This window comes from Neltuma alba, unplaced genomic scaffold (assembly GCF_004799145.2).
Source record: "Neltuma alba isolate B1F8T4 unplaced genomic scaffold, ASM479914v2 tig00012453_pilon, whole genome shotgun sequence".
Taxonomy (NCBI): Eukaryota; Viridiplantae; Streptophyta; class Magnoliopsida; order Fabales; family Fabaceae; genus Neltuma; species Neltuma alba.
The window spans coordinates 11,418-30,255 of NW_021636932.1; the positions used below are offsets into that span (position 1 = coordinate 11,418).

Consider the following 18,838-nt stretch of genomic DNA (forward strand, 5'->3'; position numbering starts at 1 on the left):
TAAAAATGTTACTTTTAAATTTTTTGAAAAATATGTTGTTAACTACTATATTGAACTTATTAATAAAGTTAAAAAAAACCTTATTAACTGTGTTATTAAAGTTGCAAAAATGTCAATTTTTGAATTTTCTGAAAAACTTGTTAAATGCTGTAACGAACTTGTTAATTGCATTACTAGACTTTAAAAAATTCTAAAAAAATAGTTGCCGGTCACTGGAACTCCGGTGACTGGTCGTCAGCCGAGCACAGAAGCTTAAACGACCGATGGCACGCCTGAACTCCGGCAATGGCTGCCATTGCTAAAGGTTCGGCGATAGGCAGGCCGGTGAGAGTGCTTGATGGTTTTTAAAAAAAAAATAAAAAATAAAGGACAATTTGATCTTTTCAACAAATTTCAAAATCGCAATTTGGTTATGTGTGACCAAATGGGAATTTTCATTATTTAGGTGATCAAATAAGGATTTCCAAATCTAAATGTCATTTTTGTGTCATTTTTACTTTTGAAATACCTGCCAATATATATATATATATATATATGCACCTAAATTTTTTTGGTTGCCGCAAAAAAGTCATTTTTATTATTTGAAAAAATGATTACATGCACTAATTTAACCATTTTTTTTTAATGATCTTGCCCATGGCAGAGAATATCTCATACTGAGTGCAAAGAATAAACTCTTTCCGACTAAATTGCTACGTAAATAAAGAGTTGAAATTTGAACCTCGAACTATTTGCTGAGAGCTCCAATATTAATTGTTTATCTTAGATGAATTATACTTCAAATGAATCTTTGGATCAAGATACATTCGATATAAATTAAATCTTGGGATGGGCAGCAAGGACAAAAGCATCGAGAATTACAAAAGGACAATAACATAAAAAGATGTTGAAAATTACTATATTCCAATTTAGACATTGAAGAGGTCAAAATTCCAGATAAGAAAGTGATGCCTAGTCTAGTATTTTGCAAATATAGTTAAATGACAAGAATGCCCGTATATCAAAAAGTTTATTAATAAATTGTAAACTGACAATGACAAGTGTTAAACAGTAAATGACAAAAAATATATTGATAATAACAAGTTATTTACTAATAAGTTATAAACTAACAATAATAAGTGTTGAATAACTAATAACAAGAAATGTACTGACAATAATAAGTTGGATAACTTTTCTTTTTAAAATGTCTAATACAAGAATATTTTAGTGATTTGACTATATTTACAAAATATTATATCAGGCATCATTTTTTTTCCTGAGATTTTGACTTTTTAAGTGCCTGAATTATAATATTTTTATATCATTTTCCCAATTACAAACTCGTGGAAGACATCCAAGTTAGCTAGAAGATATAGAAATATCGTTGGCTCTAAAATAAGAAATTAGACTAAGATGCACGGTTTATATGACGCATATTGTGAGGATTTAAATTAAAAGACGCTATTGTATATTTCAAGATCTCATATCTATAAAATCAGAGAAAATTGGTGAAAAGTTTGTTTGGAAATTTAACGGGTGAAATGGATCTATTATGTTTTCACAAAGTACGGGTATTTTGTTGGATTTTATACGCAAAATGTACAAATACTCGAACTCAGGTATTTCTTGATTAACAAAATTTTTAAACAAAGACTTACTTAAATTAAAATCAGTGGCAGTTGTATATGCATTTATACTATTTAAATAATCACATCCAGATCCCAGCGCAATGCCATGATTTCATTTTTGGGATTAAAAAATAATAAGCGTTAAAGTACAAATTTACTCTAAAAAATTTTTATTAAGAATTATTGGGTAGCTGAAAATTTTTTCGGTTTCAATATTGTCTGGAAAATTTAAAATAGTTTCAGTTTTGCCTCATATTATTATTGATATTGATTATTAATATTTTTAACAACAAGAAATAAAATTATCATGTTTTTAAACTTCTAAGACAATATTAAATCCAAAAAAACTTTTGAGTACCGACGCTCATGAGTAAAAATTTTTAGAGCAAATTTACACCTTAATTCAAAAAATAATAAAATAACAAAAGTACATTGAACATGCATACAGTTTAAGACTTGAGTCATTACTCATTAGGCCCGAGAATATTAATCTAAATACAAATCCTAAATAAGATTGTTAAATAAAAGGATTTCAAAGTTTTCTTTCTAAACTGTGACCCCGCCTTTGCTCCAAAAAGGCAAATGTAATTTTAAACGGTATCACCTGCAGGTTTAAGGACTCATAAAAGTAACCACGACCAAATATTTCCTTAGAAAAATAACACAAAAATTACGTTTAAATTTAAAAATTTTTATTCAGTTATCTAAATAATAAAAATTTTTATTTGAACACACACGACTAACGACTAAATTGAAATTTTAAAATTTGCTGAAAATAATAAATTGTCTTTCAATTTTTTTAAGAAAAAACTATTCAACTATCCTCACCAAATGGCACGACACGTGTCACCCTAGGCACATGAAAATGGGTGGCCTCGTCATCTGATTCTGAACTCTTCGACGTCAACAAAAGCCAAACCTACAACTTGGCAAAAAATTGAATCCGACCGTTCACTGTAGTCAATGGTCAGCTCCTTTCAAAGCTGCTCTGTTCTGCTCCAGATATTCTTCAGATCCTAGTTAAATAATTTTTTTTTCTTATCTCAAATATACTTAAAAGTAACATTAATATTTATGTGAACAATCAAAAAATTATTTATGGAAACATATTTTTAATAAAATAAAAAATAAACCCTTTTTTATAATGAAACAAAACATATCAGATATAGGTCTACCTTATTTATTTTGAAAGGGTCTAGAGTGTAATTAAAAATAGTTTTAAAGGTAATTTTATAGTATACAAAGTAAATATGTGAAAAAATTTATTTTAATTTATGAAAAAGTACTTTTAAAAATATTTTTGGACCTTCCAAACACATGAAAAAGTACACCCTAAAATATTGTGTCAAATTAATATTCAGGAAAACTGGGAAAAAAAGGCTTATATTGAAAAATTAATTGGGAAATTGTTCCCAGACTCATATTAAAGATTCAGGGCCTTGATCAGAAATAGATTTACATATGAAATGACTGCACTACTCTTAATGAGCATAAATGACATTTTGGTGTAAATTATAAGTTCAAATTAACTGAGCAAATGAGACATTCCCTCACGTGCAAATTACCTTCTCACCTTTTTATATAAAAATTATCTTTCATTTTGTGCGAATTTTCTTATTGTGCAAAATCAACTTTCCTAATATGCAAACGAACTGTTATATGCAAATAAACTGGGCCAATATGCAAATCACCTTTAATTTCCTATTGTGTGAATTGCCTTCTTTTATGTACAAATTACGTCCCTTATATGTAAATTAACTTTTCTTGTGTAGAAATTACTTTCCCTTAATTATGTACGAATTAATGTCCCTTATGTGTAAATTACCTTTTCTATCATGCGAATTTTCCTAAACGAACTTTTCTAATATACAAATGAACTTTATGTTTTCATTAAGGGTAAATTCATCATTTCATATTTTTTTTTCATTTCTCTGCTTCTTTCTAAGACAACCTGTTTCAGTACTCACCGTATTAATAAGTGCTATGATACTCATTGTTACGATGTGATCTACATCATTTAGATATGATTTTAATAGTTTAGATTTAAAAGTTCCAACTGATAATTTCTAAATTAAGATTTATTTTTTAAAAATAACAATTAAGATATGATTTTTATTTTGGATTTTATATTTACTAAAAGAAAAATTTTAAAAATATAAAAAAAAATATTTAGACCGTCCATATTAAATCTGAACGGTTCATGAGCAATAAAACTAGTTCCCTTTCCAAGGATTTAGTTCTTATCATGATTCTAGGGACTAATCCTAATTAATTTTTTAATGATGGATTTCCCCGATTTTCCCAAAAAATATGTTAACGTGAGAACAAAATATAGATTTTTTTTTCTTTACCGAGTTGTTATATACACAAATGTTGGAATTTCAACTTCCAAACATTTGCTTAAATCACACAAACTCTCATCACTCAGGTTAATTAACCTGATTTGTATAGGATTTTTTTAAAAAAATAGATGAAATTTAATCCATCTATGAAAGAAAATCCTAGGAAGTGGAGAGTTATGTATGAAGGAGATGAACCTGTGGGAAACTGCAAAGCGTCAAACACAGCCAGTAACGCACTACTCCCCACTTGCTGCGCGTAAGCCATGCATCCATTCTCCACCTCTTCTTCTTCCTTCCGTGGCCTTCTCTCCTCTCTCCATCTGTTCTTCCCCCCTCCTTCCTCCTCCTTTTTATACCCTCTCACTCACTTCACTAAACTAACCTCACTTCTTCTTCTTCCTCTTCCTCTTCTATATGTTTCAATACAATAATGAAATCTCAAGTCCAAGACAGGTTCCATGACTTCTATCACACCTGGTTCTGCAAGCTCGAAGAAATCCTCCACCACCTTCTTCAACTTTCCACTCTCAGAACCCAAATGCTGCCTCTCAAAGAACACGACGTTAACGTTCAGCATTTGGTGAACACAGCCACCACTCATATCAAGCAATATTATACCGTGAAATGGGCTGAAGCTCGTGAAGATGTTCTTCCCTTCTTCGCTCCCACTTGGCTCACTCCTCTCGAGAATGCCTCCTCTTGGATCACCGGATGGAAGCCTTCCATGGTTTTCCGGCTGGTTCGGAGTCTCGCGACGGCGTCGTTTGGTATGAGCGAGGAGCAGGCCAGGAAGATAGAGGAGCTTAGGATGAGGATGAGGATGGAGGAGGAGAAGGTGGAGAGGGAGATGGAGAGGTTGCAGGTGGCTATGGCAGACCATAAGATGGTCGAGCTGGCGAAGCTCTCGAGCAGGGCGGAGGGCAGCGGCCCCGGGGTGGCAGCTGGCCGGGAGGGGGAAGTGGCGGTGAAGGGAGTGTTGGATGGGTTGGAAAGGACAATGAAGGGGGCGGATTGCGTGAGGCTGAAGACACTGAAAGGAGTGCTGGATTTGCTGACGCCATTGCAGTGTGTGGAGTTCTTGGCTGCGGTTCTTGCCCTGCAACTTCGTCTAAGACAATGGGGGAAGAAGGAGACAGGCATGCCTCATGTCCCCAGGTTGAATGAGCGACGGCCAGTTACAAATTGAGTTGAAAAAAACAGCTTAACCTTGTAGGCCTTTTTTAATTTTCTTTTATTTAACCTGTTACATGTTGTAGCGTTGGGAGAAAATTATTAAAAAAGAAAAAATATTTATGACATTTTATTTTTCTCTCTGCTATAAACAAAGTGCACATTAAATTATGTTTGCTTTTTTGATGCAATAGAGGAATATGTCTTATTTTATGTCAAAAGAGTTTGAATCTTAATTTCTCATAAAATTCGAGAAGTACGCGCAAAGTCCTGAAAAGTTGCACTTTTCAAATATATAATACTAATTTTTAAATTTTTTTAATAATTAAATCCACTCAACCTAAAATAAGCTAATTGCTCCTATTAAAAAAAAAGCTAATATATTTCTATTGTTAATTAAAAAGAGACAATAAAGAGTAACAAATAAAGAATATCGATAAAGAACTGAAAAGAATAATGGTAATGATTTTTATGGTTTAATCGGTGAGATCGATAGTTCAACCGCTAACATAATAACTAAATTAAAAATAATAGTGTTAAGGTGTATTCAGATCTTGAAAGTATTTTCTTGAGTTTATTCAGTACCCTAAGATATATTTTAGATATATTTAGTACCCTAAAATATTATTTTTGTCTTAGTGTTAGGTGCCCAAAAATATTTTAGAATCTGAACACAAATAAGTACTTCAAAATATTAGATATATGACAAAATATCTTAAGCTACTGGATGTACTTGAAAAAATATATGGACCTTTCAACTTAACCCAAATAATATTATATATTTATTATAATTTAATAAAAAATTAACCATTTAAGTGTAGAAAAAAAATCTTATATCCGAAAAGTAATTTTTAACAAGAAAATCCGTGAAAATTATAAAATTTTAAATTATTTATTTTCACAAAAATATGATTATTTACTAATACCAGTTATTTACTCGTAACAAACTCTAAGATTTTATAATTTTTCTGTCTATTTGTTACTCCTCCGGTCCTTAATATAAAACCCATTTAACTAATTTGATTAGATTAAGAAAGTTAGGTAAGTTAGTTGATTATAAAAAAAGTGACACGTTTTTCCTAAAACACCATAATCATTTTTCTTAATACCCCTTCTCCTTCTTCTACTTGATTATGGTTGAAAGAGTATCTATATGGATAATTTAGAGAAAGTTAATAAATATAAAAAATGGGTCTTATATTTAGGACTAAAACTAACTCAAGAATTGGGTCCTATATTAAGGACCGAAGGAGTATTATTCAAAAAGAAGCTAATGGAGACACGGCAAATAAGGTCGAAAAAGGAGAGAACGGACACGCCTGCATCAATAGGCATGTTTGGTTATCTTAAAGAATTTTGAATATGTAATTATGATATAAATATAATTATTGTAAAGGATATATTTTTAGAATATATTTTTGCGATGGAATTTCCTAAGCAACTTTTCTTGAGACTTCTCATTCAAATTTGAGGAACTTCTATCCATAACAAGTAGAATGTCCAAACTATCAACGATTATCGATTCAATATTGTGAAGTAGAAATATTTTTTTTTTTAAAAAAAAAGTCTCATGTTATGCGCAAGAAAAAGATCACAGAAGATTGAAGAGGACAATTTCAAGTTTATTTCCTAAATAAGCAACAACTATTTTGTACATATCATTGTTGGATAGGTTTCTAAATTTAGACGAACTTTTAATGAGACTTCTGGAGCAGATGATGATGTTCGCATAGAATGAAGCTATGGTTTGACCGCTTTGATGATGTTAGTATGTTGCACAAAATTTAAAACTACAGGTGGCATGTACATGACTTGTGCATAATGCAAGTTGCTCAAATATTATTATACTCCTCTTATCGTTAATATAGAACTTAATTAGTAAGTTTTGTTGATTCTATATGTAAATCCTATTTCATATGTTTATCAATTTTTTTTAAAATTAACTCTATTGATATCTCTCAACAATAACCAAGTAGAAGAGCGATGAAAAAAATTAAAAATAATGCTTATGATGTTTAAAAATAACATGTTATATGAATTAGTTTAACTAACATCCTTAATTTATTCAACTTAGTTAATTAGGTCATATGTTAAGGACCAGAGAAGTGCATTATTGGGTCCTAATATAATATTTAATTTATTTTTAATTATAAATTGCACTGCAAACTATATCTTATATTTAAAATTGAAAGTAATATTTTTTTTGATCTGAAAAAAACTGACAGTAATATTATTTATTTAAAAAAATTGTATAGAATCCCACCTTTACAAACTGACTTGCCTTCCTTCAAGGTGTTTCATTTGTTCCCCACCCAAAAAAACATATTCCTACCCCATTTATTTTTTTAAACACAAAGCATATACATATTTAAATTATATTTTTTCTTATATTGTTTTAAGAATATATTATTTCTTCTGTTACTAATAAAGAAATATTAAAAATTGATATTTATATTACGCAAAAAATTTCCCACTATTTGTTGGTCCATCATTGTGTGGAAAACTATTTAGTTATTTGTTTTCATCCTTAACAAATTTATTTTCACTAATTAATTTGATAGCAAAATATAATAATATAAAAAACAATTGGCTTAATTTACTTGTTCCACTTGGATTCTATTGGTGGAATGAAGTGCGAAATGCATGTCGTGAAAGATACTCCCATTCAAACATATTTCAAAAATATCAATTTCACAAATATTGTATGATAGATGTAGTATTTAAACAGTAGCAAGAAGATTCTCATTCACTGAAAGATTATATTGAAAAAATACGCAATTAAAAGAAGTTGATAAACTTGATAATTTGTTTCTAAATTTTCTGTACGATGTTATAGGCACATATCTTCCTAATGGAAGATGATGCTCTTTAAATGTGTTTTATTTTATTTAAAAGATCTAACTGAAATAGAAAAAATATTTTTTCTAAGATCTAAATAATAAAAATGAGTTTGTATCTATTATGCCACCTAAAATCAAAACTTCAAAACAGTTTTTATTATGTATAACTTCATTGTTAATTATGAATAGATACTAAAAAGGAACACATAATTAAAGAACAATAGAATTTTATAAAGCTCATACATTGATATAACATTGTGAAAGAAAACAATTTGAGAAATATAGCAGAGATTATGGAGTACACAAACTTAATTAGTCTCGAAAGAGACAATATTTCCAGTTCAATCCACCAAAGCGGAGAAAGTCTTGAAGCTGCTTTTTCAGATGATATATTAGTGACTGCTCTTAGTTTCGAAATATCTTTCATTGCCTTGATATTGTATTACTTTTCATCTATATTTGGATGGAAAAATTTGTGGCCATCTTTCCAAAATAATCAGTGTAATAGAATAATCTATAGATTCTCTACCAAACATGGTTTTTAGTCGGCTCCCCTTCCATTTCTTTTCCACTCTTTTCACCCTTCTCCCAAACTTGGCCTAAATATAAGAACATTTGTTCAAATAATTTAGCACTACTAATGATCTTAAATGAATTTCATGGAATAAATGCTTTGTATTCTGTCAATATTAACACACACAATTATCAATATCAATATTATAAATACAGTGTTGCAGATATAATATTTAAAAAATTGAGATTGCTTGTACCCATTTTAAAAGATTAAATTAAAAAACTGTGTATTTTTGAAAAGGCGGTTGCAATATCCCAATAATTTATTTTTAATTTTTCTGCACAATGTTACATATGCAGAAAAATTAATTATTTAAAAAGCTGATTGATAAAAAAAAATCTCACTTGTAAAATTTGAAAAATAAAAGTGAATTTGCAGCTAGCATGTCAAACCAAAACGTTAAGAACAATTGTTATATATACATCAAAGTAACACAGAATATCGTACTGAAAAGACCATGGGTCATTGTTAATTAGAAAGACACGATAAAAAGTAACACAGAATAAAAAGACGGGTAGCTTATGGACGATTGAATTTTTAGGATCCGTTTAGAATAATTTATAAGTAGTTTTTCAATGGTAATTTATAGAATACGAAATAAATAAATAAGATGAGTTTTGTCTCGATTTACATAAAACATGCTTATAAATACTTTCAATCATAATGACAAACAAAGCCTTAATACAATTGAATACTTTTCTTTGTATTTCAAAAAGTGAAAAAGAAGTACAAATAAGGTCGGAAAAAAATGTGTATTCCAAAAAGAAGTACAGAGACCGACAAATAAGGTCGAAAAAGGGGAGATAGAACGGACAAGTATGTTTGTTTCTTGTTTTCTCACCAACACACAGTTCTTAAATCGGCGGTCTTTGCAGCCTATTGCGATTTGGAGACGAACCCAAAATCCATGCATATCAATAAATTGTCCCATTTGAAATTTGAATATAAATTGTAAATGTGAAAAAAATGGTTAGGAAAAAAATAAAAAAACTTAGTTGAAAATTTTATAAAATCAAACTGAAAATTTTATTTAAAATTAATATTAATGCACATATTAATAATTTTTTCATAATAATTTTAATATAATTCTTTTGACCAACAAAATTAGCATATTATGCTAACACTACCAATAATAGAGTAGACTCTATCTCTCACTTGTAACAGATTGTCGTATACTGCTTCCAATTCTTATTATCAATTTTAAATAATTAATTTAAAAATAATAAATAATTAGTTAAAATTAATTAAAAATAATAAATAAATTAAAAATATAGTTTTGTTTTTAAATATGTTTTTATAATAAATGAAAAAAAAGATGAAAGAGAATGTATTAAAAACATGATGAGAGAGAAATAATTAAAGATAACATTAAAAAAAATGCATCAAATGGTGAGATAAATTTAAACTGAAACTTATAAAATGGACCATCCTTCTTCCCATATTTAAAGTTTATAAATAGGACTAGAAGGAGTAACAAGAATGGATTAAATTAACAATTTTTTTAATTTTACCCATATTAAAGTTTCTCTCTCTATATTTACCAATCATTTTCATATCTCTATCTTATTTCTCTCTTTTCAATGAGAATTAAATAAGGATAAAATTTAAAAAAGTACTACCTCCGGTCCTAATTATAAGACCCAATTGACTTATTTGAAGAGATTAAGGAAGTAAGTTGAGTTAGTTATTTGTAATAAATAAGTGTTGTCATTCCTAAAATATCCTTGCTAAATAAGTATATTGGCTAGAACTATTATTATTAGGAGGATTATCTTGAAAAAAAATGTATAAATATGAGAGACAAAATGGATTGGGGTCTATAATTAGGACCAAATAAAAAGTCAAACGGGGTCTTATAATAAGGACCAGAGGTAGTATTAAATATAGTAAAAATAACTTAGATTTACGATCAAAACTTCTCCCTTTAAATGACTTATATTTAGAACCAAGAGTGACATTCATTATTAATAATATACCTCCTCTCATTACTAATTTCAAATTTAAAATAAAAATCCAGACATTATTTAGTTTCAAATATTTCTTTATCGCCTTGCCACCTGTAAAGTTTAAGAAAAAGAGAGAGAACAAAAAACTTATTTAACGATTATTGGCCAATGGACATACGTATTAAAATTATCATGAAAAAAAGTTATTCAATCTGTACATTAATATTATTTTTTTTTTAAAAATTTCAGTTTGATTTTATAAAATTTTCAACTAAGTTTTTTTTATTTTTTCCTGAGCAGATATTTTTTCCCGTTTACAATTTACTACCTCTGCTCCTAATTATAAGAAATAATTGACTAATTTGAGAATATTAAGAAAAAAGTTAAGTTAGTTATTTGTAATAAATAATATTATTTTTTCTAAAATATCCTTGCTAATTAAGTGTGTTGGCTAGAACTATCATTGTTAGAAGGACTATCTTAAAAATATATATAAATATAAAAGATAAAGTGAATTGGGGTCTTATATTTGAGATCAAAATAAAAATTAAACATGATCTTATATTAAGTGCCGGAGGTAGTATAATTTAAATGGGACAATTTATATGAATTTTGGGCTCGTCTCCACCTCACTGGGGGTCACCAAGACTGTCAAGTTAAACACAATGTTTATTTTTACTGAAAAAAAAAACACAATGTTTATTGGCTAGAAAACAAATACCAACAATTCATTCGCATGGAAAACGCTGTCGTTTCAAGGAGCGGGCGGGCGGTAAGGGACTCAAAAGCAGAGAGAAGCCGGGTGTAAAGGGCATGTTTGAGATTATCTTTAAGAGTTTTGAATATATAAGTATGATATAAATATAATTACTGTAAAGGATCAATTTTTAGAATCTATTTTTGCAATGGAATTTCCTAAGCAAACTTTTCTTGAGATTTCTCATTTTTGAGGAACTCCTATCCATAAAAAGTAGAATGTCCAAACCAGCCATCATCGATTATCTATTCAATATTGTGAAGCAGAGATATTTAAAAAGAAAGTCTCATATTTATATACAAAAAAAAGATCACAGTAGATTGAAGAGCACAATTTCAATTCTTAAGTTTATTTCCAAAATAAGCAACAACTATTTTGTACAAATCATTGTTGAATAGGTTTCTAAATTTAGACGAAACTTTAATGAGACTACAGGAGCAGATGATGATCTTCTTATGCTTGCGATTCCCTTCTAAAAATTGACTCTAAAAAATATTTTCCATATTTTTGGCACCATTTTTAGTTTCTTCACCAAATCTCACACATCTCCGTATGAAATGAAGTTATGGTTGACCGCTTTGATAACGTCACACAAAATTTAAAAGGGTTAAGATGTAATTTTAACAATCAAGTTTACTCTAAGGACACCTGAAGTATTATTGGTGCAGAAAGTATATATGAAAGTTGTCAAAATAGGGATGGACGAATTTAGTTTTAGGGTGCATTTGTAATAACAAAGCTAACAATTAGGTATTGGACATCATAAAATTTATTTTGGTACAAACATATACATGAACTTTTTAAAAGGGGTAAAATAACAAAATTCATAAACTCCTATAAAATATTGGTTAACTTTATTATTTTGGTCTCACCATATGGCACATTTCCCCCCCACTCTCTTTCTCTTTACTACCATTGTCATTTTCTTAGTTTCTAAGCCTTTTATATGTATCTACCCATTTGTCAACCATAAAATTCTGTCTTACCCTTTGCCATACAGCAAGAGAGAGTTAAGAGAGAGAAAGAGTGACTTAATATTGACAAATGGGTAAATACATATAAAAAGACATGGCAAAGAGAGTGTGTGTTGAGTGTAATGAGAGAAAGATGTAAGGACTTGGAAGTGGGAATGAGTGGGAATGAGTGGAGGAAAAACATGGCATTTGGTGGAATCTAAAAGAATAAAGTTAATAAACGATTATGAAAAAAATTGACAAAATTGCCTCTTTAAAAAATTTATACATATTTTTCTACTCAAGTAAACTTTACGGTATCTCATACACCTTTCTGTTAAAAACACACTAAAAACTGATTTCATGGGTCCCACTAATGGTAAAGCAATGAACGCTAACGTGTGGTTCTAGATGCCCTCTTTTAACAACTTCATGCATATTTTCACACTCAAGTAAACTTTATGGTGCCCATTGTTTTTGTGATAAACTTAGTTGCTAAAATTGCACTTTATTCCAAATTTAAAACTATAGATAGCATGTATATGACTTGTGCATAATGCAAGTTGCTCAAATATCATCATATATTATTTGATCTTAAATATAATATTTAACTTAGTTTGTATTTTAAATTGTATTAGAAATGAGATCTATATTTATGATCGAAAGTAATATTATCTATTAAAAAAGTTGTATATCCCCTTATAAATTGACTTGCCTCCCTTCAAGATGTTTCATCTGTTCCCCACCCAAAAGAATATGCCTACCCCATTTATTTTTTTAAACACAAAACATATACATATTTAAATTATAATTTTTGCTACATGGATTTAAGAATATATTATTTCTTTGTTACTAAAAAGAAATATTAAAACCTGATTTTATATCAGACCCAAAATTCCCACTATTTGTTGGTCCATCATCGCGTGGAAAAGTATTTAGTTATTTGTTTTCATCCTTAACAAATTTATTTTCACCAACTAATTTGATAGAAAAATATAATAACATAAAAAAACAATTGGCATAATTTACTTCTTCCACTTGGATTCTATAGAAAAAAAATTATGAAATGCGTGTGGTGTGATGGAGTGCGAAATGCGTGTCATGAAATATGGTAATTATCAATTTCACAAATATAGTATGATAGATGTAGTATTTAAACAACCATGAGGAGATGCCTATTCATTGAAAGATTATATTAAAAAATTACTTATTTAAAAAAGGTCGATAAACTTGATAATTTGCTTTTAAATTTTCAGCACAATGTTATATGCAGCGACCTTCCTGATGGAAGATGATGCTCCTTAAATGTGTTTTGACAATAAAAAGGAACACATAATTAAAGAACAAAAATTTTTGCAAAGCTCATACATTGATATAACATTGTGAAGGAAAACAATTTAAAAAATGTATGAGAGTTATAGAATACACAAACTTAATTGGCCTCAAGAGACAATATTTCCAGTTCAGCCCACCAAAGAGGAGAAAGTCTTGGAACCGCTTGTTCAGGTGATATATTAATGACTGCTCTCAATTTGGAAACTACATCCTTCATTGGAGGTCTGAACCTTGCATCTGTTTGGATGCAATCTTGTATTACTTCACAGATCACATCAAGTTGATCCTTTTCGTATGATTGGAGAATGGGATCGATCATATAATTGATGCTTCTGTTGTTTTTGATGTGATCGGCGGCCAATTCGGTGAGATGACCATGTTCTTCAGAGTAAGGGAGCTTTCCAGAAATTATTTCAAGCAACACCATTCCAAAATTATAAACATTTGTTTCAGGATTTGCTTTGGGTGGCAACTGAGAATGGCTAGATCCTTTTCTTCTAGTATGGATGGGTTGTCAAAACTCATATATGCTATCTGATTATGAAAATGAAAATCTGTTACTCAATATTATGATAGAAAATAAGAAAAGAATTAAGCAATGTTCACTGTCAACTCAAAGGAATTAATATGGTAATGATAAGAAAATATTTGTACACAACTTATATTTTCATTAGAATCTTTGATTATAAAAGCAGAAATGGTTAATACCTTGGCAGCAAAGTCATCTGTTAAATAAATGGAAGATGAACTAAGATCGGAATGAGATACTGGTGGATTTAGATCATGGTGCATGTACTGCAAACAATAAGCAATTCCCATAACAATCCTCGTCCTTGCACTCCAATCAAGATATTCATCTTCCTTAACTGAAAAAAATATATATATATATAAATTAAGATTTTCAGTTGTGAGAACATATAATTTACTCAGATTTGTTCTATGCACAGTAACAACTAAAGAGATTACCATGGAGATGCTCAAACAAGGAACCATTAGGAGCATACTCAAAAATCATCATCCTTGTGAATGGTTCTTCTTCCTCACAGAAACCAATAAGATTTATGAAGTTCTTGTGATTCACACGAGACAATGTACTAATCTGAAGGTTTTTAGGAAAAAAAATAATAATTAGTTAAAAGAGTTTGATAATGAGTGGTTCTCCATTCAGTTATATCAGAATTTTCAGTTTTTTTTTTTTGGGCGTTCTCGTAAGCTTTAAAAGCAACCAACCGTTTTCCTGTAGAACATCTCTGCATTCTTTGACCATTCTTTAGAAGAAGTGACATTAGTAGAAACAACAGCAATCTCAACTCCACTCGACAGTGTTCCTTTGTATATGGCGTAATAATCAAAATTATCAATAATATTGCTGAAATCCTCACAGGCTGTCTCCAGCTCTGGTCGATTCAGTTTGGGAACCCCTACATTTAACATCAATTACAAGACATCAATAAGCAAATTAAAGAGTGATGAAAGCACAGGCTTAATTAATTTTTTATACTGAACACTTCAAACAGCACTAGAATAAGTCAATTTCCTCTCTGCATGATTACCAAAAAAAGGAAAGCAATTCTTCCTAAAAATGCTACCGTTTAAATAAGAAAGATGAAGAAAGCACAATTAAAAGGGTTAGTCTGCACACACAGAAGTAGTTTAGGAATGTAGTGATTTTAACTTTTTGGTCAATTCTATAACAATTTAATTTCATAACTGAAACAACATCATTTGGCAGCAAGAAATTGTAGTTTGCATCCACTTATTAAAATATTACCTGTTACAAACGCCTTTTGTAATTGTCCACTTATCCCTGTTTTCCAAGGGCTTATTGTTTTGGCTGCTCGCGCTCGCCACAAACAGAATATAGTCACAGCAATAATGACCAACACAACCACAAATGAAATGATAATAATTATATAAAGCCACAAATTTCCAGAAGTGCCTTTAGTTGAATGCTCTTGTTTCCAAGTAGAAGTTTGGTCTTGATTTGGTGTATTAGGTGGGGAATTAGCAGTTGGAGGCGGTGCAGGAGATAGATTTTGTTGCTTGGCATGTGGCACAGCCGGGAAAGCTCCACTACTCAAGGTTGCTGGAAGAGAAACAATTGGTTTGGTAGGACCAACACTGACAGGTGCAGCTGCAGCTGCGAGGTTACTAGATTGATCAAGTAACCTGCGACGTACGGAATTGATGAGGGTTGTTATAGTTTGGGCAACCACAGGCTCATGAAAATCTACATGAATCAAGGCATGTTCATTGGTCATAAATATTGCAATGGCTAACAGGTCAAAATTCATAGAACAATATTCACTGACCATGTTGATTGTGATAGAAATTCACTTGACAAAGATCAAGAGCTTTATCCAGCTTCAACCTTCAAAGAAGCAAACATATTCAGTCATCAGAACATAATAAAAGGCGTAATATATATGCCAACATAGTGAAAATAAGATGAGGCAGAAGTTATCTACGCACAGTGGCAGCACCAAAGCATTGAAGTATTTCACAAGTTCTCCTTTAATTTGAATAACTCTAGAAACAGCCTTGTTTAACAGTATAAAATTTCTCTGCCATACACTGTTCATGCCATGCATTTAAAGTTAGAAAAACAGAGTTCATAATTATACATAAACTGAATATCTGAACTAACCTATAAGACATAGGTTCTAATTAATTAAGGACGTGATTATAGGAAAGCACCAATATTCTTCATCGTTCATATATTCTGCATGACTGATCTATGACAACTAAATAAAGGCACCCTACTTTTTCAAGTTAAACAGTGGGCATTTTATGCCAGTGGGAAGATGTTATCAGAATACAGGATAGAGCTAACACCATCAAGAATTTATGTGACATTCCAATTTACAAAACAACAATATTTGCAGAGAGAAAATTTGTCATACTCTCAAGATTTAAGTGGCAAAAGAAAAACAAGATGGAAATAAAAATTAGTTAATTATAAGAAATATGAGAGCTATGCTTACCCATTTCCAAATTTTCTATGCAAGCCAGCAAAAACAGATGTTATAGATGAAGTACACTTGTCGACAAATAACCATTTAGAGGGTAAATTGGACTTTTCAACATCCTGACAAACATTGACTTCAATTTTATTGCCGCAAAGCAACCTGCAGCAAAATGGTAGTTTCTTCTAAGTAACCAAAAATCTATCAAAGCATGCTAATTAAATATATAGTTAACTTACAAGTGTTTCAGTTCTGATAAGCTGCTAACTTCCACTGGAATAGTTCCAGTAAAGTTATTGCTCCTCAAATCCAATAACTCCAGTTTGGCTAAAGCTCCAAGTCCCTTGGGAACGGTTCCAGAGAAATTGTTCTTACACAACACACTAATTTGAAGAAGTGAAGGAAGATTACCATAAAGTCATTGGAGAAAGGTAATTGGATAAAACAACTGCATGATAGTAATATGTTTTGATAGCAGATGAACAACTAAACTAGTACAACAAAGACTAATTCTAGCGGAAAATGTCAATTCTCCATCTTACATGGCATTCTAACTTTCATCCGAACATTTATTTTGTTGAAGAACACCTAAAGAGAAACATGTTGAACAACACTTACAGAGATTTTAAGTGACTAAGCTTCCCAAGCTCTGGGGCCAATGTCCCTTCCAAAGATAAGGAGTTTAAGTCTCTACAAAAAATAAGAAGAAGAAATATCCTGTAAGCATTTAGTAAGTGCTATATAAATCTTGAAAGAAGAATTGTGTTGGACAGGATAAGTATTTGTCTTTCCGTAAAGTAGCGGTTGTACTTTGGCGGACTGTGTCTGAGGAAAGGTAAAGAGAAACTTACAGAATTTGAACTTTACTGTCAATGCAATGAACACCCAACCATTTGCAAGGGTCACCGTCATTTGGATTCCAATTCACCAAAGCTCCATAAGGATCACATGTTATTCTATCTCGAAACTCCAACAAGGCTAACCCTGCATTTTCATTGAGATTGTTCATCTAGGTACAACAAATGGCTTACAAATCAAAACAGAAGAAGAAGAAGAAGAAAGAAAAATTATTGGAATCACCTTCGCTGTTCAGCGACCAACACACTCGAATTTCCCACAAAGATCAAGGCAATATATATTTTGAACCATAATCCAAACTGTTTCCATCCAACCCCCATTGCTTTATGAAGCCAATGCCAGAGTGATTAAAATACAAAAATTGCCAGGTTTTATGTTTTCTGTGCAGAAAAACAAACCCTTAATCTTCAATATACTCAGCTTCGCAACACGCAGAAAAACTTTCGCTAGCTGACAATGAAGATGAAAAGCAATGGAATGAAAGCACTGGGTTCCGAACATCGAATCAGGGTCTCTCATTTTTTGTAATTTAATCTCTCGTCTACACCTCTTGCTCAACATAGCCATAAACAAGCTCAGTATCTTCCCTTCAATAATCCTCAGCATAATGGTTGGATTGAACCCTGAAAGGAAAAAAAAATATAATAATGAATGCTAGGAATAACCTAACATGCAAGCAAGCTTGCTTCTCAGGCATTTAAAAAAGGAGAGGAAAAAAAAGGAATAAAGAACCAAATGCACTAAAGTAGCAATTCACAGAAAGAGAGAGAATGTACCTTGCAGAAGGGAGAAAATGAAAGAGTGAGCAGGAAAATGAATGGCCTTCAACAATGTTTCATGACGCAGAGGAAGAAAACGAACTGCAAGCTGGGCGTGGGAGGGGGGGGGGGATTGGTGGGGGTTAATTGTGGAGAATAAGACTTTTGCCAGGAAAAAAGGCAGCAAAATTTTTTGGGAAAATATATATTATAAATTATATCTTTTTTTTATAAAAAAATTCTTTTGTATTGCTGCCCTTTTCTCAGGATGATCTCAGAGGATGATTCTCTCTTCAACCATCTTCCTCCGCGAGCACTTTCTCTCTCTATTTTTGCAAGCACAATTCCTTCTCTTTCAAACAAACAGGTCGTTCTTTCGTTTCTTTGTTATTTTTCTCTCTCTTTTGGATTCAGATTCTCTCTCTCCCCTCTCTGGTTGGTTCTCTCTCCTTGATCCACCCCCACCTGCTACACCCCGACCCAACAAGAAGAAGCAGTGCGAATCTCAATCAATCTTGCGTTCTCAACTTTTTTCCCTTTTGCCTCTTTCTCACACTCTTTTTCTAAATTATTTCTTTTGCTAAATTTTCTATCACACAGACTTCGTGAGTCGCACCATTGAATCAGAATATAGATAAATGCAATCTATCGGGCCCACATTTCCCGCGCGCGCCTTCTCTCCGACGGTTTGGGTTCCCTCTGTGCCTGACGTGCTTCCCTCTTTGGAGTTTG

The 18,838-nt window shown here is 31.0% G+C and overlaps 1 protein-coding gene and 1 pseudogene across 1 annotated transcript; one reads left to right on the forward strand and one right to left on the reverse strand.

Moving 5' to 3' along the window:
- Window positions 1–4,379: 4,379 nt before the first annotated feature.
- On the forward strand, window positions 4,380–5,135 carry LOC114727213 (protein DOG1-like 4). Its single transcript, XM_028913915.1, has one exon. It carries the CDS (start codon window positions 4,380–4,382, stop codon window positions 5,133–5,135), a length of 756 nt encoding a protein of 251 aa, XP_028769748.1.
- Window positions 5,136–13,621: 8,486 nt separating this feature from the next.
- Window positions 13,622–17,668, reverse strand: LOC114727212 (protein MALE DISCOVERER 2-like; annotated as a pseudogene).
- Window positions 17,669–18,838: the final 1,170 nt, after the last annotated feature.